Raw genomic sequence first — 24,396 nt, forward strand, 5'->3', positions numbered from 1 at the left:
TATGAGTTTGGCTTTCTCTTTCTTTTTTTTTTTTTTTTTAGGTTTCACATGTAAGTGATACCATGCAATGCGGTAATGTGGTATTTGTCTTTCTCTGTCTGGCTTATTTCACTTAGCATAATGTCCTCCAGGTTCATCCATTTATTGCAAATGACACAATTTTCTTCAAAAAAGAAGAAAATTTTAATATTCTGCCATGGTATATATACACCACACTTCTTTATCCATTCATCTATCGACAGACACTTGGGTTATTTCCGTACCTTGGCTGTTGTGAATAATGCTGCAGTGAGCATCACGGTGTAGATAACCTCTTTGAGATAATGATTTTGTTTCTTTTGGATATATACCCAGAAGTGGGATTGCTGGATCATATAGTAGTTTTATTTTTTATTTCTTGAGGAGCCTCCGTACTGTTTTCATAGTAGCTGTACCAGTTTACTTTCCCACCAGTGGTATGCAATGGTCCCCTTTTCTCTGTTTCCTTGCCAGCATTTGTTATCTTTTGTGTTTTTGATAACAGACACCCTAACAGGCAGGAAGTGGTATCTTATTGTGGTTTTGATTTGCATTTCCCTGATGATTAGTGATTAGCACCTTTTATGTACCTATTGGCCATTTGTATGTCTTCTTTGGAAAAATGTCCATTTAGATCCTTTGCTCATTTTAAAACTGGATTTTTTTTCTGAATTGCATGAATTCCTTCTATATTTTGGATTTTTAACTCCTTATTACACATATTAGATATGTGATTTGCAAATATTTCCCCCATTCTGTAGGTTGACTTTTCATTGAAATTAGTTTTAATAATATATTTTATTTAGCTTAGTCTATCCAGAATATTCTTTCTCCGTGTACTCAATATAAAAAATTATCAAAGAGATGGTTTATATTCTCTTTTTAATATTAAGCCTTTGAAATCTGGTGTATATTTTCATGTATAGCATATCAATTTTGAACTAGCCACATTTCAAATGCATAATAGTCACATGTGGCTGGTGCCTACTGTATTGGACAGCACGGTTCTAGGCCATAAGATGATTCTACATCTGAGCTGAGAATAATCTAGAGTACTAGATAAGCTTTGTCATATAAATAAGAGAATAAAAACTTAGCTACAGAAGTTAATGTAAAAACAACCCCATTGAAAATAATTCCCAATGGCGAAAAGTTGGATACCTGCCTAAATGCTAGTGCGTTTCAATGAGAAATAGACTTATTTCCTTAAAAGAATATACTTTTTTTTTTTAACAAAATAAACTTTTCTCAAAATAAACCTTTCTCCACACTGTCATAATGTTTTCTCTTCCCTTCTTAAAAGCATTCAGTCTGTTTACTGTATTCTGTGAAGTTATTATCCATGCGTCTGCATACTAGTTTAGGGGAGCGCTCTTTCGCTTTTTGGAGGAATTTTAGCACCTGTGGTCTTTGTGTGTTCTTCCTAAGCAGTTCCTTTTAAAAAACTGTCCATTTGTCACAGCATATCCCTGAAGAAGAGACCTACTTATTTCTGAGGGATGAGGAGGAAAGGTGATTTATTTTGATCTTCATTTTGAACCTTTCCTTGGCTTGGTTTGTTTTTATTGTTACCTTATCTTGCCAATGAATATACTATCAGGATATGCAAGTGAATTATTGTCTGTTGTGAGGAAGACACTGTTTTCTTCCATTTCATTCCCTAAGAGCATTACTGCATTTGCAAAAATGAGGTAAGAGTTAAAGAAACTGTGATTAGAAACAAGAACTAACAGGGGAAAATAGCTATTTTTCCTTTCTAGAATGAATAAAGAGCTATGGCTTTAAATTTGACACCACCTGAATTTAACTTTTCTTAGTACCACATGCCTATTAAAAAAGAAATGTATTGAATGGAAATATCTTGGGTAAGGAAATTCTTAAGGACTTACACAATCTGTATCTGTCTAACAACATATTTGACACAGTGCCATGTTTTAATTAATACTAGTGTCGGTTTGCAAGATCAGGCTCCTTTGCAGGATAAAAGGATTCTATGTAGAGCCAGCAAATTTAAGAAATATATGCTCTGTTGGTAATGTGTTACAAGTGTCCTTCCTTACTTGTTATACTTTTTGTATGTAAGTGCAAGTATGTGATTCATAGATTTTTAGCACCAATCTAAAAACATTCTTTGAGAGTTTATCATCTTCTTACCTGCCAGTTTACCTTTTGTTATGGATACATTTTATTTTTTTAATCAACTGGTATGTACCACTTTCAGTTAAAACCTTATTACATAGCCTCCAATAACCTGTAGCCGTGGAAATGCATGCTTAATGATCTCTTCAGCTTTTCTGAAAATAATCGTACCTGCTTGTCAACAACCTGCTATCTGACTTGTAGTTTCTTTCTATCGGTATTTTTCAACTTTTTAGAAAACCTCCACTTCCCAGTTTGCAGCTAAGGTAGGAGCTAAGCTTGAGGACTTTCCTTCTCCATTAAGTGGTCCTATGTTAAGTGGTCCTATCAGGAACGTGTCCAAGTATGCGCTGTGGCCTCCTCCCTGGTGTTAGCTATTTACTGTGGACGGAAGGGGGCCTGGCCTGCCTTGAGGAAGCAGACCACTCTCTGTCTGGTCTTGTTGTGGGTTCCATCCTGTGGCTCACTGTGACTTTGCTGAATGGAATGCATTTTCTTCCCAGCTCCATTCTTTCCATATTCTTCCTACATCAGCTGGAAGCAGCCTGTTCTGAATGCTGCCCACAAATTGTTAGCTCTTTAGCTTCTAGGCCTCCCAACTTGCCCCTTGAGAAGGGAGTTGATGTGTTTCAGATCCAGGATTATGCCACTTAGTGAAGCAAATCTAATCCTTGCCAAAGAATGCCTAACATCTAAGGCTTGATTCCAGAAAAAACAAAACAAAATAATAACAATAGCAGTACCTGTAATTAATGTACGTTACTTGCCCAGCATTATACTGAGTAGGTTGCTTGCATTAGTTTAGTTGATCCCCAGCAACCTTTAAAGTAGCTTCTATTGTTGCCTGCATTTTATAGATCAGTCATAGAAAAATTAAATAACTTGCTCAAGGTTACGTGTTACAGGACAGTTCCAAGACTTGGAGCCCACACAGCTTTACACCACATTCAGCTGCTGGGCAAAGCCTCTCTCTGTCTTCTTGAATCTTGAATCTCACTCTAGAGTAGACAGGAATTTAATGTTTTTATCTGTTAAAACTTCTCTGTATCTACTTTTACGATTATACTTAATGCAATTCTTCCCCAAAAGATAAGAATGTGTTTCAATATGTAGGACCATGTTCCTTTTATGTGAAATCAGATATAATTGTTATTAAATTAAAATATCTGTTCAGTGCGTACTATATGTCATGAGGTTTTCATCGCCAACGTTGTTCTCATAGATGATTAAGTTTGATTTTCTCTTCATCTTTATGAGAGTTGTTTTGCCTTAGAATGCAAATGAAATTCAGAATGAGTCCATTGTGAATCAGGAGGCCCTACTGTATGACTCTCCCAATTACATCATGACCCAGTGCTTTCTTGAGGGTGAAAAAGTGCAAAAATATGGCCGAATGCTTTGAAGGCCCTCCTTCTGCACCCCCACCTTCCACCCCCTTACTTTTCCTCTGCTTTCCATTAGTAAGCATGGACAGAATAAGGGACTTTCAGGACCAGTCCTTGGACAGCGGATGATCGACAAATCCTTAAGAGTGCTTCCCAGCCTTTTGTGTGTCGTGGCACACTCAAAATGATGGTATTTTGGGGTAAATACTTGAGGTTCCTTGAAGCTGGAGGTGATCCATTGTCACCTACCATGGCCTCCAGCACACCATTTGGGGAGCTCTGCTTTAGGTACATGTGTGTAAGTTTCTAAGCTTATATATATGAAAACATCCTGTAAACTATAGTGTCCCGTTCATGTGTAAGATTTTATTAATAATTAGTTACTATTAAGGCCCAGATATTTGTTCTATAAAAGGATATTGTGTACTGTGATTTTTTTGGTTTGTTTTGGGAGCTGTTCTTAGAGAACCAGGTACAGATGCCGGACCAGTTGCCAGAGTTGAGGTCCTAGATGTGACCTGGCACAGTGCTGAAAGGAGAAGTAGAAATGCTAGTGGTCAGGGTCATATGGTTCAAGACTTCTTATTAGAAGATCAGTTGGTGAGATTTGTTAATGATTCTGCTGTTTCTCCTCATAAAATTTCCTACCCTCTTTTCTGCCCATCCCAATTCTGTCTCTTCTTAAGTTCTGTCTTGTCAATCTTTGCCTATGTCTGCTTATTGTCCCCCAGGTGAAGGTCACACTTCATCCTCTGTTCTACTCTTGTGCCTTGCACGTGGCTTTATTGATTGTATCTCCAGTGCCGTATTGCTGGCTGTTTCATGTATGTCTTGCCTCTACTAGATTGTGAGCTCCTTGAAGTTAAGGCTACGTCTGGTTAATCTTTGTAGCTCAAGCTACACGCAGCTCATTTTATCACATTCCAACATTAGTCAGGGCTTAACTCTGAATTGTGCTTTAATTTCTCTCCTTGTGCCTTTCCCCCATTAGTCCTCATTCTAACATTTGAACTAACAGCTCCAAACAAAGTTACTTTTATGCTAGTTGTTCATACATTTGAATCATCTACCATGTGTGATTCATAGTCTTTATTTCTCTGGGCTACATTTTTTAGTATTGGTATTTTTGCTTCCCTGTTTTTTTTTCCCTCAATAAGTAGACATTTTCTTTTCCCCACCCAGTGTATAGAATCATAGGATTTTAAGAATTGAAAGGGGCTAGAATATGCCTAATCCTAGTCCTTCATTCATCCAGCTAATATTAATTGATTACGTACTAATTGAATAATTGAAACAGATACAGAGATATTTTGGGGCAACCCAATATTTTGCGTATTTCACTAAGAATAATAAGGAAGTTTAGATTTAACAGATTAAAAAAAGTCATCTTTCATTCTGTTTTTAAATATATATGCTGCCGGGTATCTTAAAGGAATAATGAGCAAACTTAGAAAGATGTTTTATGCTTAAGTAGTGTATATACAATGCAGAAAGATCTTCAAATTCTTACAGTGTTATCATGAAGAATTCGACTCTAAAGCCAAGCAACCTGGGCTTCAATCCTGGATCTACTACATACTATCCCAAATTAACTTCATCTTGGGCAATTACTTAATCTCTATGTGTCTCAATTTCCATATTTGTAATACAAGGTTAATAATAATCTAGGGTGTTGTGAGGTTCAAATTTGTTCATGCTTGCAGAGCACTAAGAATTATGCCTGGTACGTAGTAAACGTTCAGCATTTAGTACCTGCTGCTGCCCCCACGGCGACCATTACCACTACTTCTGTTACTGAGTTACAGAAGCACCCAGTGAGATGTGAAATGCACCTGTAAAAGTTCTGGTCGGACCTTTACTGAATCATCATGTTCTTACAATATAAGCTTCTTGTCTTAATAAGAGGCCCTATGCACCGTTCTCTGCGCCAGAGCGTGATTTGCCTAGACGGTAACCACAGCTGTAGGGTAATGAAGTGTTTTGTCACCGAGTCTTACTGCAGAACAATTTAAGAAATGGCAGGAGACCCATTAGCTTTTGGAGTCTGTTCTTTTGAGACCAACTTGCGAGGAATCCATTTCCTAACTTTTTAAAAAGAGTAAATTTATTTTCTTCGTTGATGTTCTGTAAACAAAATGCCAGCAGTCTGTCTTTTGTGGAGTATGTTTTAAAGTGGATTTAATTTTCCTTCGTAAACTCCTTTTAATAATGCATCGGAGTAAATTTCCTTTCTCTGTTTTGTTGTCAGGTTGCAATCAAGATCATAGACAAGACCCAGCTGGATGAAGAAAACTTGAAGAAGATTTTCCGAGAAGTTCAGATTATGAAGATGCTCTGCCACCCGCACATTATCAGGCTTTACCAGGTAGGATCACTGGTGGTGTAACAAATGGTAACAAAGGCCCAGAACGGTCACTTGTATCTGTGGTTGCCTTTGAAGAGAAGGTGGGTGGGTGAAACTGGGTTGAAATCTGCAACTTTCTTTTGTTTTATATTCATATGTTCACCCTACTATTTTCGTCACCCTTTTACCCCCCGTTCAGTACTTATGTTTCCGGCTATTTACTAGTAAAATCTAACTTGCCCAAATAGGCCTTTTAAGTTTGTTCTTTAAAATTTGGATGCCATTCTTAGAATTACACAAAAAGATTATTTAGAGGTTAAGAACCTATTTATTTAGGTCAAAATTCTAAAGCAGAATGGGAAACCCAAAAGGAGCAGAGACTTTTGAGAGATGAAAAGCTAGAGATAAATGTAACATAATTTTTTACAACATTATTTAAATACTAATTGCTGTGATCATGTTATGAATTATGATGGCATAGGATATTTTAAGTGTGGCTTCTCGTATCAGTCAGAACCTACCTCCTTTCTATTCTAATAGGGTCTTAGACTTAGTTTTCCAAGGTAGCATTTGATTATTTTGATAACCAAGTGATTGATTCTGTGTAATGGAAGAGATTTCTATTCTAGTTCTCTTACCTTCCCAGGAAACATACATACTTCATGCATCATCAAAAGTGATTCCCTAGCCTTACTGCAAAAGCAGTCAGTCAATCTAAAGGCTGGAATTTTAAGCCAGATAGTAGAGGAGGACTTGGCCTTAGCAGGCTGCTAGAAGAGATATTTTGGGAGAGGCGGGGCTTTCGGGTGCTTCTCAAATTGCAGTTTGTTGGCAGCCACAGGTTCTGCCTCTGCATGGGGCCAGCCCTGCTCAGTGCTTTCTGCCAGAACAGCCATCACCTAGTTCTGGAGGAAGTGGCCACCCACTCCGTTCACTTGCTGATATTAGTCTGCAGTAAATGGTTACTGGCCCAGACATGGGACCGTGTATGTGTAAGAGTGGAGGGAGTACATCCAAGACACAGTGAACAAGTTTTCCTAGTCTGTTACTTTTATGGGAGAGAAAGCATGTCATGACATTAGTGTGTGTGGTTAAGGCTCCAGCTTTAGGGCCCTTCTCTGGCATCAGCTGCTCACATAATGAGTTGAATTAAATCAGCAGGAGCAGACTTGCTGAAATTTATCAGACTAGATTATGTTGAAGCAGACCTCCATTGCGTCCCAGAAGCAAACCCATGAAAGCTTCCTGGGGTTGTCTGAAGACCTGTATCTGCAAACTCAGAGGTGTCTAGCCTCTGCTTCCTTCCTATCCTGACAGACTGAGTACACTGCTTGACCTCACTTTTTAAAATAAATCATCTTTAAATAATTGTAGAGCTTTTTAGGTTGACCTTTCTCAAGAAGTTAACTTGTAGGTATTAACCTTACAACTGAAATCTGCAAGTTTACCTTTCTTACCTTCCATCAGCCTGTAAGATTTCCATACTTTCAGTCCTGACTTTGAACAGTGCCCTCTTTTAAGCTCTAATTTTGCTCTCTGGCAGCTAGTATTGTTAATGGGAGATTCTGAGCTACCAACGTGAGAATGGTTGTCAGATTGTCTTCATATAGTAGCAAGGTAGTTTTCAGGTCATTTGCCAAAAGCTTCAGTCCCCTTGGATTTATAGAGCGAGCCAAATATAGGTAACTGTATAGGAAAGCTTTTGAATTCCTATAAAGTTTAAAAATAAGAGAACATTTACAGTCAGTAAAAGGCCTGATGGTACAAAGGAGATACACAGTATGACATTTATTTTTCTCTTTTATTTTTTTCTAAACACCTGCATATATTTAGGGTACTTACTTTTTGTTACCTATGTCAACATATGGAGAGAGCTTGGAAGCAATACATGTAACAAACAATGATGAGTATCACCAGTGTATAGAGAGTTTTTAAAAATTAAAGAGAGAAAAAGACATAGTTATTAGATTAGAAAATTAAAATAATGTGCACTCATACAATGGAGTACTATGAAACCACGGAAAAGAAGAGAAAGATCTGTTATTATAATGTAATGCATAATACTGTTGTATGGTGCTAATGTGTGAAAGATGTCACAGACAAAGTGGCTAGGGAATAATTTGACAAAATAATTAACTGTGAAGTATAGTGGGAGTCTAGAACTGTATTGCCTCCTATGATAGCCACCAGCCACGCGTGGTTACTGTGTATTAACACGTGGCTGAAATGAATGAGGAACTGAGTTTTAACTTTTATTTAATTTTAATTAATTTAAATATGAACACTAGAGAACTTTACAGTTAAAAGCTTTTTGAAATGATAATATTCATGATAATAAAATATAGTATTAGAATTGATTTCACCTTTTTCTTTTTATTTTTCTTAACGTGGCTACTAGAAAAGTTAAAATTATAGCCGACACTCAGATTATATTTCTCAAGGACAGAACTGCTCTAAAATGATACAGGATAAGCTATTGAAAGTGTTTCCCCAGGGAATAAAGTGAAGGTAGCTGGGAAGAGGAAAAGCTTTGGTCTTTTTTTTTTGTATACTAGGTATTTTAAATGTTTATAATGAACATATATCCTCATATACTACTTCAATAAATATTTAATGAAAAAGATAAAAAGGAAGAAGGGACTGACAACACACAACAACTAGTAAAAAAAAAAGTAGCAAAATAGAGACTAGGATAAAATAGAAATGAGTAATTTATATTACTTGAAGTATTGAATATTTATATTATTGTTCTCGGTTTTGAATAAATGGATAGTGGACAGGAAAGTTGTCAGTTCCATTAAAAAAACTCACAGCCATATGTGACTTCTGTGCAGTTCTTAAATGAGTCCTATTGTTTTCCATTAGTTTTGTTTTGGTTGAGTTTTGGGGGGACATTTTTGTTCTTCAAGTGATCAGTGTTGAATGTGAACTTTTTGGTTCTTGGCAGCTTCTTGGCTTCTCAGTTTTGTGGAGCTTAAGAGATTGCAGAGGCCACATGGGATAACCAGAGGACTGTCTCTCTCGAGTAGTAAATATTTCCTAACTCTTAAGAATGTGGAGGAATACCTATTTCCCTATTTTTTCTTAATAACATTTGTTTCTGTCGCCCTTCCAACCCCCCAGTGTTTTAAGTCTCCTTTAAGCAGTAAGGATTATTAACACTTCAAATGACAAAAGAAGAGTCATTAGTTTCTCCCCCTATGATCTCAAGCTGTCATTTGTGTCACTGTCACTTTCCTGCCTTTGCACCAGGTTATGGAGACAGAACGGATGATTTATCTGGTGACAGAATATGCTAGTGGAGGGGAAATATTTGGTAAGTACATTGATTGCATTCTTTAAACAGCTATTGCACACACTATGGCAAACCTAAAATAGCTGTTCAATGCCTTTGTCACTTGAGCAGCTGTCACTTGATGCTGTCCCTCAGTGCTGTCATTTTCTATCTGCAAAGTAATTTTTAATTATTTTTGATTCACTCATTTAAGTCCTTTCACCATCTTTGTTTCCTTAGCAAAGGTGTTTTGTTTATTTCAGTCACGTATTGACAGTTGAGATGAAAGATCTTCAAAAACAAACATTCTTTTGATCATGCGACTAAGTGTCTTTCCTACTGCCAGCTTCTAACTGGGGTGACCACGTGTGGCAGAACTCCCACAAGTGTGTGGGCCTCTGTTGTGTGACAAAGAGCCACTTGGAGCAAACAGTCTCACCCTAATGCATTCTTTAAACTTTGTTTAAATATAATATGTAACTATATTCCGTACCATGTGTTCACAGTTCCCTTGATGAGTCTTGTAATTTGGGGGATTTCATCTTCAGTAGCTATTTTAGCCTCTAACACTTAGCTTAGCACAAACATCAGAAGTAAGCAGGATAATTTGTTACAGGGAAATCTGACTTTGAGGTGGTAAAAACTGGCCAAAAACTTTTTTTTGGTAACAGTGATAAATGGAGTCAAGTAAAGATAAAGGTTAAACTTCCAAATCTAGATTATGATGTCTTTTTATTTTAAAATCATATTTATTTTTGGCAAGTGAATACAGAATAAAACCTATATATTTTAGAATTATCTAGTTAATTTTGTTGGTTTAAATCTGAATGGTAAGAATTTTTAAAATTTTTGAAATCTTGGTACTTACTAATTTGAAATATATTTAAAAGCATGAAGTCACTTTTAAAAGAGGAATCTTATTAGTGACTAGTCAGTTGTGACTATGAATTTTTTGATGCGTTAAACTTTTTGATAATTTTGTATCTAAGAATCTTCAAAATAAACATGAGTCTCCTTTAAAGGAGGTGTCATTTCTTAATAACCTTTTAGTTGGCTTTGTATCTGCTTTTGCACAATGGTAATCTCGGAAGGACAGAGACCTTGTCGTCTTAATGTTCATAATGATCAAAAAACCAAGCATAGTGCACATCAGACCTACCTTGCTCTTGAGGAAAACAGATTTCAAAAGTACCAAGAAGGTAATAATCCCCTGGTCATGGATTCTTTGTGGGAATGCAGCTCAAGGTAGGAGGAAACGGAACAGTACTTCTCACAGTGTTATTATTAAAGACCCGGAGGAGGAAGATGATGATGTTCTACTTAAAGACATCATTGTGCCCGCACAGGGAATATAACTGTCTCATGAGGTCTGGTTTTTAAAAGCATCAGTATCAGAGATGAAAAGACCGGCTTAATCAAGAACATGAGCTTTGGAGGCGGTTAGGCCTGGTTTTGAATCACATGTTTGCCACCTATTTGCCTTTTTACTTGGGGCAAGTTACTAAATGATTCTGAGACTTGGTTTCATGGTGTATAAAAGTCAGATCTGTAATGTCTATTTCGGTTGTGAAGATTATGTGAGATAGCATACACAGAGCCCCAGCACTTTGCTCCCTTCACCTCCATGTTGAAGGACAAGTGAGTGATGACTTCTGCCAGGTTAGCACAAAAAGTTCCTCTGACTTGCTCCCAGTGAAACTGGTGAAAATGATTTTAACACACCTCCCCACGCCCCACCCCCCAAACCCCAGCCATTTAAAATCTCTGGAAATGGTACTAAAGGTGAACAACAAATGAAGAAACATTTATTCAAGAACATCTATGAAAATTTGGTAAGAAATGGAGAGTGTGATTTTGAAGCAAGGACCGCTTCTTTCTTCCCCCTTGCCAGCTCAGCAAGGTAGAGATTCCACTCAAGACTACTATAGCCAAGAACACAGGCCGTGCCCACCCCCATCCCCTCCTTTAAGCTAGACTAACGACTTTCTTCCCCGAGGAACAGGACATCAGAATTTCTCATCCTGCCCTCAGCTACCTGTTGCTGTTGCTAAGTCCTGGGTGAGTGCAGATGGACTCTTTTTTCTGTCCAGCCCTGACTTGGCATGAGTGTGGCATGCTGAAAATACTGGGACCCAGAACACTTTTGTCTTGGATTATAAATTGGATGGTCAGCTCAAGAGAGTTTCAAGCTGAGAGAATTCCAGACTGTGTTCCCTTTCTCTCTAGTGAGCTCAGCTCCTAAGATGGGAGCATCACCCAGAGAAAACTTTGCCCTTGTCCCCACAACTAGCTCAGAGCCCTGGCTCAGAGATTTGCCCGAAGGGATAAACTGACCATAAGACAGACAGCTCCTGATTTCTTCCCAAAGGAGCTGACTTCATTTGCAACATAAAATGAAGAAGTTCAAGCCTGAAGGCATCCACAAGAACAGTGGAGGTTGTGGTAAAAGGCATTTCAAAGGAGATTCAAGATACAGGCTACACTACAGACAAGCTAGTTTGCAGGAGAAAACCAGGGAGGAAGACATCACGAGCTTTCTTAAGGTCAGAACAAAATACACACTGATCCTTCAAAGGCACTGTTCCTTCAAAGGAACCAGAGTTTGAGTGGATGGTTTATAGACCAATTTATGCTCCAGGGCATTGTTGAAAATAAGAGCGCAACCAGCCAGTTTGGGGATTTTAACAGGTGGGCGTAGTCAAGGAAAGACAGGAAGAGAGCCTTACCCAAACCATGGTGATCCAGTGGTCTGAGGGTGATGGTGGATATACCAAGGCTGTGCCTCCCCGAGGAACAATATCGGAAGCTGACACTATGTATGGGGGAATAAACTTCACTAAAACAATCCAGCTAGTCACTAAAATAAATAAGCCAGTAACAATAATATGCTCTAGACGGGCAGAGGTGTACCAGTACCCAGGGGTGCAACACTATATGATCTAAAATGTCTAGTTTCCAAGAACAGCAACAGATTGAGGCATATAAAGAATCAGGAAAGAATGACCCATGCACTGAAAAAATACAGGCCACAGTGACTGCCTGTCAGAGAGATCAGACGTCAGATTTATCAAAAAAAGGCTTGAAAGTAGCCATTATAGACATGTTCACAGACATAAAGGAACTCACAATTAAAGTAGTAAAGGAAGATACGATGGCAGTGTCACATCAAATAGAGAATATCAGTAAAGAGAAAGAAGTTTTTTTTAAGAGGAATCAAATGGAAATTACGGAACTGAAAAGTAAAATGACTGAAATAAAAAAAATTCGTCTGAGAGCCTTAACTGTAGATTTGAACTGGCAAAACAAGAAGTGAATTTGTGGAGAGATAGGCATTACGCAAGTTGAAGAACAGAGAGAAAAATGAATTAAGAACAGTGAACAGGGCTTTAGAGGAATGTGGGACACAGTCAAATGCACCAACATATGTGTAACGGAAACACCAGAAGAAGAAAGGAGCAGAAAAAATATGCAAGGAAATAATAGCTGTAAACATCATGAATTTATTGAGAAGCAATAACCTACATGTCCAGGAAGCTCAACAAAATCCAATTAGGGTTAAATGCAAAGAGATCCACAAACAGATAAATCATAATAAAAGCAGTGAAAGTCAAAGACAGGGAGAAACCATTGAAATATTGAAAGCATTGAGAGAAAAACGATGCATCACTTGAAGGGAATCCCATAAGTTTAATAGCGGACTTTTCAGCAGAAACAATGGAAGTCAGAAGACAATAGGATAACATTTTTAAAGTGCTCAGAGGGAAAAAACAATTATTAAGCAAAATTTTATATCCAGTAAACCTGTACTTCAAAAATGAAGGTGAAATAGATAATCAAAAACAAAGAATTTGTTGCTGGAAGACCCACCTTACAAAAAATAATAAAGGAAGTTCTTCAAGGTGAAAGCAAGTGATCCCAGAAGGTAATTTAAGTTCATACAGAAAACAAAGAGCACCAATACAGGTAATTATGTAATTATAAAGAGAAGAGATGCATACTTTTCTCCTTTCTTCTCTTAACCTATTTAAATAATAACCTATTGAATATAAAAGACATTGTTAGGCCTGTATTATAATATATGTGTAATGTTTGTCAGTAACAGCACAAAGGAGATATGTGTGAAAAAAACTGCATTAGGCTAAGGAAGTCATTACGGATGGCACAGAAATAATTATAGCAAGGTATTGTTGGATTTGTAACATTAATTGATATAATGTTTAATAAAAAAACTACAAAAGGGGGTAAAAGGAATCTGGCTGTAAAGGAGTAACACTTTTATGTAATCACTGGAATTAAGCTGGTATAAATGAGAAGCTCATTTGGATAACATAAAGTATGCATGCTGACACTAGAGCAGTCACTAAAGAAAAAAGCCTCAAAAATTATACTGTAAAAAATCATTAAAGAGATTGAAATACTTCATTAGAAAATATTCACTTAATGCAAAAGAAAGCAGTAATGTAGGAATAGAACAACAAAAAAGACAAAATTTAGAGAAAACAAAAAATAAAATAGCAGACCTAAATTCAGCTGTTATCAGTAATTACATTAAATGTAAGTAGATGGAATAATCTAATGAAGTGGTTTAAGTGGTTGTTAGACTGAATCAAAACATGTGCCCCAGTGGCGCTGTCTACAAGAGACATACTTTAAATTCAAAGACACAGATAGATGGAAAATTATATATCATGCAGAGAGCAATGACAAAGCTGGAAAGATTTATGTTGATAATAGACAGAATAGACTTTAAAACACAAAAGACTTTCTCCTTACTAGAGATAAAGAGGGACTTTCTGTAATGATACGGAGTCAATACATTAGGAAACAATAACAGTTATAAACATATGTGTCTAATAAAAGCACCAAAATACATGAAACAAAAACTGATAGAAATGAAGGGAGAAATGGACAATGATGATCATTGGAGGCATCAGTAGCCCACTTGCAATAATGGATAGGAAAACTGGACAGAAGATCAGCAAGGAAAAATAAGACTTGAACAATACTATAAACCAACTAGACCTAACAGACATCTGTGGAATACTCAGATGAGGATAAGATTTTGGCATAATCTCAGAGTATCTCCCCATAAAATATTAATGATTTACAAAGGGGAAAATCAATTATCAGGTGGAGGAATTGGCATACCCCAACATGATCAGGTGTTTAGTATTAACATCATGGGTGGTGAAGGCTTTCAAGAAGTAATGCAAGAACTGTATCTTTGGATGCTGCCTGGAATTAACCAGGGGGAGCAAGGTATTTCAGAAATACCCTATGTAGCATGGTCAAAAGATTTTGTGATGTATGTAAGTCAAACCATTATGCTGCTCACCTTAAGCTTATACGGCACTAGCTGTCAATTATATCAATAAAACTGGAAGAAAACGTAAAACCTGGGAACATGTGATCCACAATCAGAGAGAAAAGTAGTTAATAGAAACTTTCTCTGAATGGGTGTATGTAGATGTTATTTTTAGCAAAAAAAACAACTTCTGGCAATTATTATAAATTTGTTCAAATAATTAAAATAAATCATGTTTAAATAACAAAATATGATGATGATAACAATGACTTAACGAATAGCGAGTCTCAATAAGGAAATAGAAACACCCTGAATTCTACCCTTTAAAATCGTAACCTTTATGGTATATACCAGGCAGCAGGCTGGATTTGGTCCATGGTCTACAGTTTGCCAGTCCCCGCTGTGGGATAACTGTCAATTTGCTGACTTGGGTTATTGGATTGATCATAGTGCTGCCAACATAGACATAGGAAATTAAAGGAGGAACAACAGGTTTAAGGAGAGGAAATGAATAATTTAGGTGAGGAGTGTGAATGGGAAATGAGAATGGCATAAGGCATTTTAGGGATGCTCAGCTGGAGATATATAGGAAATATTGGTTGTATAGTTTTGGAATTTGGCATAAGTTTGGCTAACCATAAAACATAAGTAGTTTACTAATATGTAGATGGCCTTCAAAAACCAAAGGAGTAAATGTTATTCAAGGGAAGTGTAGAGAGAGAGAGAGAGTGAGAAGAGGAGTGACGGGAAAATCACTGTTAAAATAGCAGTCAGAGGAAAGAGTTCCAGCAAAAGATAATAAGAAGGAAGAATCAAAACAATAGGAGGAGAATCAAAAGTAGAACTTCATGAAGCCAAAGGAGGGAGCTTTGGTAGGAAATGATCAAGAGTTTAGATGCTCCAAAGAGGTCAAATAAAATAAAGATTAACTGGCAACTAGGACATCATTTGTGACTTTGGCAAGGGAAATAAATGTCAATGGAATGATGGAGGTAGACGCCAGATTACACTATGTTAAAGAAGTGGAGGCATTGAGTAGGGCTGGTATTTTGAGAAACATGGCTCTGAACAAAAGAATGGAAAAGACAGAAGCTAGATTAGGAAACAGGATGTTGGGAGAGAATTCTCTATGGGTATCTCACATTTCTTTATGTCTTACAAGTAAGGTACTGGTTGCCTTTGCCCCAGACTGCCTTTTGAAGGATGCTTATGTAGCCAACAGCCTTGGGAGATAGAGATAGTTTCTCCCTATGGAGCTAAAGGATGGATCTAGTTATTTCCCATTATAAAAGACTTGGATTCTCTAAGCTCAGGATTCCTCTCCTTTAATGCACCCAACTGTATGTGCAGGTGGTACCTGACCCCCTTCACACCACCCTGTGGGAGTTAGGAAAAGATAATCTCCACAGCCAGATCAATGAGAAATAGGAGGGCATTGAGCTATGAGCATAGTTGCTAGGAACTGGCTTTTCACAAGAAGGATAAAAGGTAAAGGATGCATGTAGCTGTAAGCAATTTTAGGTAGAAAAATGTGAAGTAAGTTACTAATTTTCTACTTGAAGTAGGAGGCTACATCATCACCTGAGAGAGTCAAGGGTGAGAGGGTAGGGACCTGGATGAGCGTGGAGAAAGTGAAATTGACCCCTTGGGGGAATGGGAGAGGCAGTGATCAAGCACGGCTAAAAGAGCTGACTGAAGGCCCTAGAGATAGGAAACCATCAACTTGTTTCATTCTAGAGGATTGAATGCTTTTTTCCCTTAGCAATGATCAGCTGCCTGTGGGTAAATGGGGAAAGACACTGGATTGATCTAGGGTTTGGGATTTGGGGGACATGTACAAATAGAAGAAGAAAGACAGTTGGCCAAAAAAAAAAAAAAATGAGGCCACAAACAATAAAGTGGCCTATAAAGGGGCTGTTCGCCTCAGAGGAATTGGTGGAAGGGTGACTATCGGTAGGAGGTGTCAGAACACAAGATACAAAAGCCCTGCTGTCCTTTGCCCTGTTAGCCGCTGCTAAAGTTTAATGACCCTTCTCAGATGTTACGCATTCTGTGAACTCTGCCCTGATGGTGCTAGAGAGTTATTGCCTTTTCCCTTCTTTTCTTGAACATACCTCTACTATAGCACTATTTGTAGTAAGGTTTTTTCCTTTTGTGTTTCCGTGTCTGATATTTACTGACATTGGACTAAGTATATTGTCTAAATTACTTAGTAATTTAACCTTACTTATCAACTCTATTTATCCAGTTGCTCACACCAAAAACTTCTGTAGTCATACTTAATGTCTCTTTTGCTTTTCATGCCTCAGGCCAAATCCATCAGTAAATCTTGGTGACTCTACCTTCAGAATATATATGCTGAATTTGAACACTTATCACCACCTCCACCAGTACCAACCTGGTCTATGTCATTGTCATCTCTTCTGAGGATCGTCGCAGTAGCCTTTAACCAGTCTCCTTGAATCTGCCCTGATTCCCCTATCACACCTGTAGTGATTCTTTTGAAATGAGAGTCAAATCTTCCCAGTTACTTCTATTGTCTTTTCCATCTGTTTGAAATAAACACAGTCTGTAAAACTCTATATAATCTGGTCTCCAGCTGCCTCTTTGGCCTTAGGTCCTAGTCTCCTCCTTTTTTCATTGGCATCTCTTTCTTGTTTATTAAACTCTGGATTTGTTCCCACTTGAAGGCCTTCATATATTCCTTCTTCCTGAGATACTCTTTCCCCAGATATCTGCATGGTTCTTTTCCGTTCCTTTCAGGTCTCTTATCAAATGTTACCTTATTAGAGAGGTCTTTGCTAGCCATGCTGTCTAAAATCTCACTCTTCCTACTGGCCCACTACTCTGTATTTCCTTCCTTGTTTTGTTTTTCTTCTTGATTCTTATTACCAGCTGTCATATATTTATTTATCTATTTGCTTATTGTCTCACCTCACTAAAATATAAAAATAAGGACTTCATAAATTTTGAGCCCTGCTAATAAATCTCTAGTACTTAGAATAGTGCTCACAGAGAATACGTACTCATTAAATATTTATTGATCAGTTGAATGAAAGACTGAATGAATCAACGAATGTCACTAGATTGCAGATGGTGGCATTTTAATCTTACTCATCTGTGTCTTCACTGTTTAATGCAATGTCTAACATATAGTAGGCAGTCAGTAAATTTATTTCATTGTGTCACAGTGAAATATAACCAAGTTAAGCGTGGAACTTTGATCTTACTCCATAACATATTTTAATTAAATGAGTTTTTGACGTGGGAGAAAAACACCTTTTTGTTCTCTGCATAACTGCAGAGAAAGACATATTAAAGACTATGAATTCCAGGCCCTGTAATAGGCTTCAATAAATGGTTACTGAATGAGCATTTATTATGCATTCAGTGGATTTACTGAAATAATGATTGCATACTATTCAGCCCTGTATTATAAAGGGGCAGCCATGACAATGTGGGCTGTTTAATTTTACAAACAGAATTGAGAAACTGGTTAGTTCTGTAAACCACTAAACTCATAATTTAAAACTTCCACGGAATGATTTCTTTAGATATATATCCCCAAACTTCCTATTTGAGACCGTCAAGTCATAAATCCAGCACTTTATCAAGAAGAGTTTCCTGAATACCAAGCAGAACTTACGGGCATATAAAATAAATTATTAACTTAACAGTGCTTTGTTGAAATGTTTATGATTTATTACGAACATTCTGAGTGCCTTAAAAATAACATTTCCTAATGGTGCCAACATGTATGGGACCCAAAACTTCTCATAAAGCCATTTATTTATGCTATGGGATGCTCAGACTCATGAATAGAGCAGAGGATGGGAAGGACTGAGTTGCGTAACCGTCGTGCACCAGATACCTGTGTTTAGTGTTAACAGTTATGTTATCTTGCAACCTTCTAGATGTTCAAGAACACCATCACAGTTGTTTATTTGAACACACTACTATGTGCTGGTTTGTTTTTTTAATAACATGTTTTTCTTATTACACTTCGCAACAGTCTATATATTTTTATAACTAAAATAATGTTTTTTCACTAAATCATTTACTCCCTTTGGCTATAAAAACTGGCTGTGTTCTAAGGCTTTACTGACAAAAGCAGGTAACTATATCACTGAACTTCATTTAGTCATTCGAAGTTAAAACAACCTCCAACTCCTTCCCCAGTTAATTTCCTATTCATAATTCTTCGTGTTTTGGTTTTATTTTCTTAATGTTAGACGTAACTTTAGCATTTATTTTCGCAACCTGCCCAAGATGTGTGCGGAAGCCACTTGTGCTTAGTGTTTAAAACCTTACAGTTTGATGATCTCACTTTACTGCTAAGCATGCATTCAGAGTTATCATCTAATCTTCCTGATGGTTCTGTCGTGACATAAAAGTAAATGCCGCAGAGAATGAGCAAAAGGAATATTTTTACCTGGCTCCTATATCAGTATTTTTTCTGAGGCTTTTCTGAACTTTTTTTTTTTTTTCCTTAATCCTCTTTGGAAAATGAAGTGTTTCTGACAAAGTGAAACTACTATTAAAATAAAGATATTTGGTCATAATATTTAGAAATATTTAACTTATATAAAGAGATTTTCAGCTCATTTTTGGAATTAGTGTGCTGTATTTCAGCGTGCCTTCAAACTTTGATGTCCTGAAGATATTCTTCTGGGCGTGTTTGTGCGCGCGCGCATATAGAGTGGGGGAGGGGAAAGGGAGGGAGAGAGAGATTCCTGTTTTTTTAGCTGTGGTAGAATACACATAGCAAGAAATTTACCATTGTAACCATTTTAAAGTATGCAGTTCAGTAGAGTTAATTATGTTTGCATTATTGTTATACCATCACCACCATCCATCCATAGAACTTTTTTCACCTTGTGAAACTGAAACTCTGTACCTGTTAAATAATAATTCTCTTATTTTGGAGATGTGGAAAAGCTAAATAATAATAATAATTATTATTATTTAACTATATATTATATATTATTATTGTATATTATATTATTAATAATATATATTATATGTAATAATATATAATATAATATATAATAATACAATAATAATTTACCCTACCCCCAGCCTGTGGCAACCACTAGTCTATGTTCTGTCTCTGAATCTGACTGCTCTAGGTACCTCATATAAGTGGGATCACACAGTATTTGTCCTGTTGTGACTGGCTTATTTCACTTAGCATGAAGTCCTCAGGGTTCATCTATGTTGTTGCATGTGTCAGAATTCCCTTCTTTTTAGAGCTGAACAATATTCCGTTATATGGATGTAGCACATTTAGTTTATCCATTCATCCATAGATGGACACATGGTTTGTTCCTACCTTTTGATTATTGCACGTAAGACTTATGAACATAGATGTGCAAATGATACATTCCATTTCAAAATACTTTTTTATAGGCGTTTTCCAATATATATGAAAGGGAAGAGAATAGTATATGAACTCTGATACACTCATCACCTCGTTTTGACAGTTATCAACATTTTGTTGTTCTTGTTTTATAATTTTTCCCAACTTTTTAAAACAAAAATTTTTTGGTGGGGAGGAGTAATTAGATTTGTGTACTTATTATTTTCAGAAGAGGTGCTGGGTACTGAACCCAGGACCTCATGCATGCTAGTCAAATACTCTACCACTTGAGCTATACCCTCCGTCTTTCCCAACTTTTTTTCTGTTAAAAGTGTTTTAAAGCAAATTCAAGAAATCATACCATTTCACTCATAAATACTTAATATTTTCTCTTGTATGTAAGGATTTTTAAAAAACTTAACCATAATATCTGTCCCAAGGTCACTAATCCTGTCTTTTGCTGCGCCAGCTGTTAATATATGCCATGAATTCTCAATTTCAGATGTTTTGCCATTTTAGAATATGTTTATAGATAGTATATATTTTAGAGATTTTGATTCTCCCTCAACGTATTCCATTTTTTAAAGCTGTTTGTACGTCTTTTCCTGATTAATTCTTTACCGTATTAATCCTAGTCATTTTGAAGTCCTTGCCCGCTAACTCTAACATCTGAGTCATCTCTGGTTCTTCTTCTGTTGACTTTCATCTCTTGATCATCGGTCACTTTTCCTGCTGGCTCCTAAGAGTGGCAGGTTGCAGAGACTCTGGCTTATGGTGTTTTCTATCATGTGGCATCTATTCTGGCAGGCACTTATTACTATGGATCTCCTTGTTCGTGTTGAGGCTTAGCTTTGGGCGTTGTTAGGTTGGCTCTGTTTTAGTTTTGCCCTTCCTTTTATGGCATAGCTCTTACTCCCCAGGATGTTGTTTTCTGGGGTCTCAATTGAGTACATAAAATCTTCATCAGAGTCTTTCCTTGTAAGCTGTATCTGAACTCCAGCATCCCCTGAGCACTATATAACCTCTAAAAATTCCTCTTTAGCTTCCATCTTCCCAGCAATTTTTTAAAGCTAAGCCTTTCATAGTTTTGCTTTGTTCATGCACAGTTTGATAGTTGGCCAAGACATGATCAGAATTTCTATGCTCGTTTTTGGCGTTTCTTTGCTTTTCCATCCTTCTCTGCTATCCTGCCACCCAAATTCTAGCTGCCTTACCAGCCCCTAACGCTGGTCTGTTTTCTCTCTCTTTTCTTTGCTTGGGTTCTGTCTCCATAGATTGTGGTTTGGGGTGAATAAGGGGCTCAACTCTTGAGCTTTCTTTCTCTGAAGAATCATAGACTTTTGTTGGTTATTGTCCACAGTCTGCAAACAGTCCAAATGTTATATTTGGTTACAGTGGGAGAGTAAATCCAGTATCAATTACTCTTTCATAACCAAAGCTGAAGTCTACAATACCATTCTTAAGCCCAACAAAATTAACTAATAGGCAGGACATGTTTATAGCTTTCTCCAATTGTCTCAGAACATCTTTTTATAGTTTGTTCAAATCATGATGCAGCAGAGTCCATACATCCACTGAGTTGGTGTCTTAAATTTTTTATAATTTGTAACAGCCCCTTCTCTCTCCTGCAAACACACACTTTTTTTCTATGCCATTTATGTGTTGAAGAAACTGGATGGTCGTAAAAAATTTCCCACATTGTGGATTTGGATCCTTCTTGTGTCATTTAACTTGTTCTTCTGGCTCACTATTTCCTGTAAAGTGGTTTGGTTTAAATATGGGTCACTTTGGTGGGGACAGAGGCAGGAACAAGCCATGGTCTTACTGCTGCATCATTTGAGCACTTGTATAACATCTGGTTTCCCCACTTTAGTGGTGTATAAAGTTTTATAAGTTTGTACGAAGCTTCCCATCCACTTTTGACCTAATGTTTTAGCCACTCTTATTATTTAGTTGCCTAGATACTTTACTTCATTAGAAGTTGCAAAATGATGATTTTTAATTCTCTCATTCTTTTTACATTTATTAGCTATAGTTCTTCTATAAAGAACTTTGTCTATAAGCTATTTAGAAACTACAGTAAATACAAAATAAATGCTTGATAGTTTTCCTTTACGTATTAAATTTCAGAATAATGAACTGGTATCCTTACAATCACCAGTGGTGATCAATGAAGTTGACTTTATCTTGTAATACATTTTGAACTTACAGATTTTAATACATTTGGTATGTTTCAGTCTATCAAGTCACTATTTTTTTGATGCTCAAGTAATTCTGCTTAGCCAGTGGGAGCCTCTTTAAGTTGACCCCTATGTCATTTTGACATGATCCCAATAGTCTTTGATAGCTTCCTTGCATTTAGGTAAGATGTCCCAGGCTTATCTTGAACACTTCCTGTCACAGACCTGGAATCAAACATTTCTCCTGGGAGCTCTGGGTCCTTCACTCTGTGCCCAAGGGATGCTTACATTGCTACAGTTATCATTGCTTAAAGGCCCTTTCAAGGCACAGAGGTAGGAAATATGTATTTTTTTATAGCGAGAAAAAGGAAACGTGAATTTATACTAACAGTCCAATTGAAATGTAAGATTTCAGTGTTTTTTACTTCTTGAATATTATATTGAATTTAATGATATTGAATATTCAAGAATTGAATATTAGAAATATATAATATTATATCTCATTTCTCTTATGCTAAAGATTGTGGGTTCAAATGACTTTAACATAATTACAGTATTTATTATGAGAGTGAGGGCAAGACTGATTCAGAATAATACCAATATTGTTCCAAATATTAGGAGACTACTGGTTCTTTTTGTCCTTAGGACATATCCCATTAAAGATGCATAGGCAAACTATTGTGTTTAATTGTCACTTAAAAACATTATTCTCTGATTATGTCACAACTTAACTTAGAATTAGGTTCATTTTTCTCCAATTTGCTTTCAGTTTGTAGAAATTAGTTTTTCTTCTGTTTGATTCAATTCTGAAATTATGTGAGCTATTTACGACATTGCATGTTTCTAAGATTAAAACTTATAAAACATTCAGCCATAAAAATCGACAACATAACGCCATTTGCAGCAACATGGATGCTCTTAGAGAATGTCATTCTAAGTGAAGTAAGCCAGAAAGAGAAAGAAAAATACCATATGAGATCGCTCATACCATATGAGATCGCTCATATGTGGAATCTAAAAAACAAAAACAAAAAACAAAGCATAAATACAAAACAGAAATAGACTCATAGACATAGAATACAAACTTGTGGTTGCCAAGGGGGTGGAGGGTGGAAAGTGATAGATGAGATTTTAAAATTGTAGAATAGATAAACAAGATTATACTGTATAGCACAGGGAAATATACACAAGATCTTATGGTAGCTCACAGAGAAAAAAATGTGACAATGAATATATATATGTTCATTTATAACTGAAAAATTGTGCTCTACACTGGAATTTGACACAACATTGTAAAATGATTATAAATCAATAAAAAATGTTAAAAAAAACTTATAAAACAGGGTGCATTCAGGAAAGTCTAGCTTTCCATCCCTTTTCCATGCCCCTATAAAAACCATTTTTAGAAGTTTCTCACTTAACATTACTTACTTTAGAAAATATAAACAAATGTATACACAGATATACCTACATACATGTTTGTATTTCCTTTTACTTGCTATGCAAATGGAAACACACACAGTACATATTTTCCTGTACCTTACAGGGATTCATGGATGCTAACCCTTCCACGGACCAAGAATCCCTGGTCTAGGAGGGAGATGCACATGTTAAGAAACAACTGTGATATAGTTGTACATTGACGTCACAGAGGTATATAGACTAAATGCCATTAGACACAGATTATGGGCCAGTTCCAGAGTACATGAGTAGGTTAGGGACAGCTTGGGAGATACGACATTTGAGCTGGATTTCAAAAGAATGAGCTTGATTTGAAACCTGCAGATTATACGAGGAATTAGGGAAGATCCTCTGTGTTACAAAAGTAGCTAACCCCACTTTGCTACTAGATTGGTGTAGAATGAGAAGCATTTGTACTGTATCAGAAGAGTCTGAGTAACATTCTTGAAAGGCCTTTCAGAACATATGGGATCCTGTTTCATAGGCTGCCTGAGCTTAAGCTTAGTCTAGAAGTACTTTTTTAAGAAGCTACGAGAAAGCAAATCCTCCTTTATACATTAATGTGGGTAGATTTCTTATCAAAAGAATAGCATTTTTTAAATAAAGGCTTAACATAAACAATGCCTAATTTACAGACTTTATTAGCAAAATAAAAATGGAGAGTAAAACAATGAGTTTTTATAAAAGTTTATAGTCTTTCCTCTGATTGATATTCCTTGAGTTAATCTGTTATTATTAAGCATCCATCGTATGCAGAGCACCCTTTTGTGTGTACTAAGGAGGCATAGGAAAGAAAAATAGTTCTAGCTTTAAACTTTCAGAACTAAAAGCATATCCTGTGACTGTGTTTCACAAAGAAATTGTGTTTTCTCAGAATCCCTAAAGAAAAAGTTTAATTTATTTGGGATAGACAGAAAAAAAAATTATGTGT

The 24,396-nt window shown here is 36.6% G+C and overlaps 1 protein-coding gene and 1 long non-coding RNA gene across 5 annotated transcripts in view; one reads left to right on the forward strand and one right to left on the reverse strand.

Annotated features, from left to right (window-relative positions):
- The window catches only part of SIK3 (SIK family kinase 3), a 212,255-nt gene that overhangs the window by 109,750 nt on the left and 78,109 nt on the right, over positions 1 to 24,396 (forward strand). For all 4 annotated transcript variants that reach the window (XM_032472294.1, XM_032472296.1, XM_032472297.1 and 1 more), the window contains exons 2-3: positions 5,791 to 5,907; positions 9,139 to 9,202. In XM_032472294.1, coding sequence (XP_032328185.1) covers positions 5,791 to 5,907; positions 9,139 to 9,202 — 181 coding nt within the window. The remainder of the gene's footprint in view (positions 1 to 5,790; positions 5,908 to 9,138; positions 9,203 to 24,396) is intronic.
- On the reverse strand, positions 1,431 to 10,243 carry LOC116661085. Its single transcript, XR_004316834.1, has 3 exons — positions 10,166 to 10,243; positions 5,459 to 5,464; positions 1,431 to 1,441 (listed from the first exon to the last, which is right to left on the reverse strand). It is a non-coding gene; the product is annotated as an uncharacterized LOC116661085 (long non-coding RNA).

Source organism: Camelus ferus, chromosome 33, assembly GCF_009834535.1.
Source record: "Camelus ferus isolate YT-003-E chromosome 33, BCGSAC_Cfer_1.0, whole genome shotgun sequence".
Lineage (NCBI taxonomy): Eukaryota > Metazoa > Chordata > Mammalia > Artiodactyla > Camelidae > Camelus > Camelus ferus.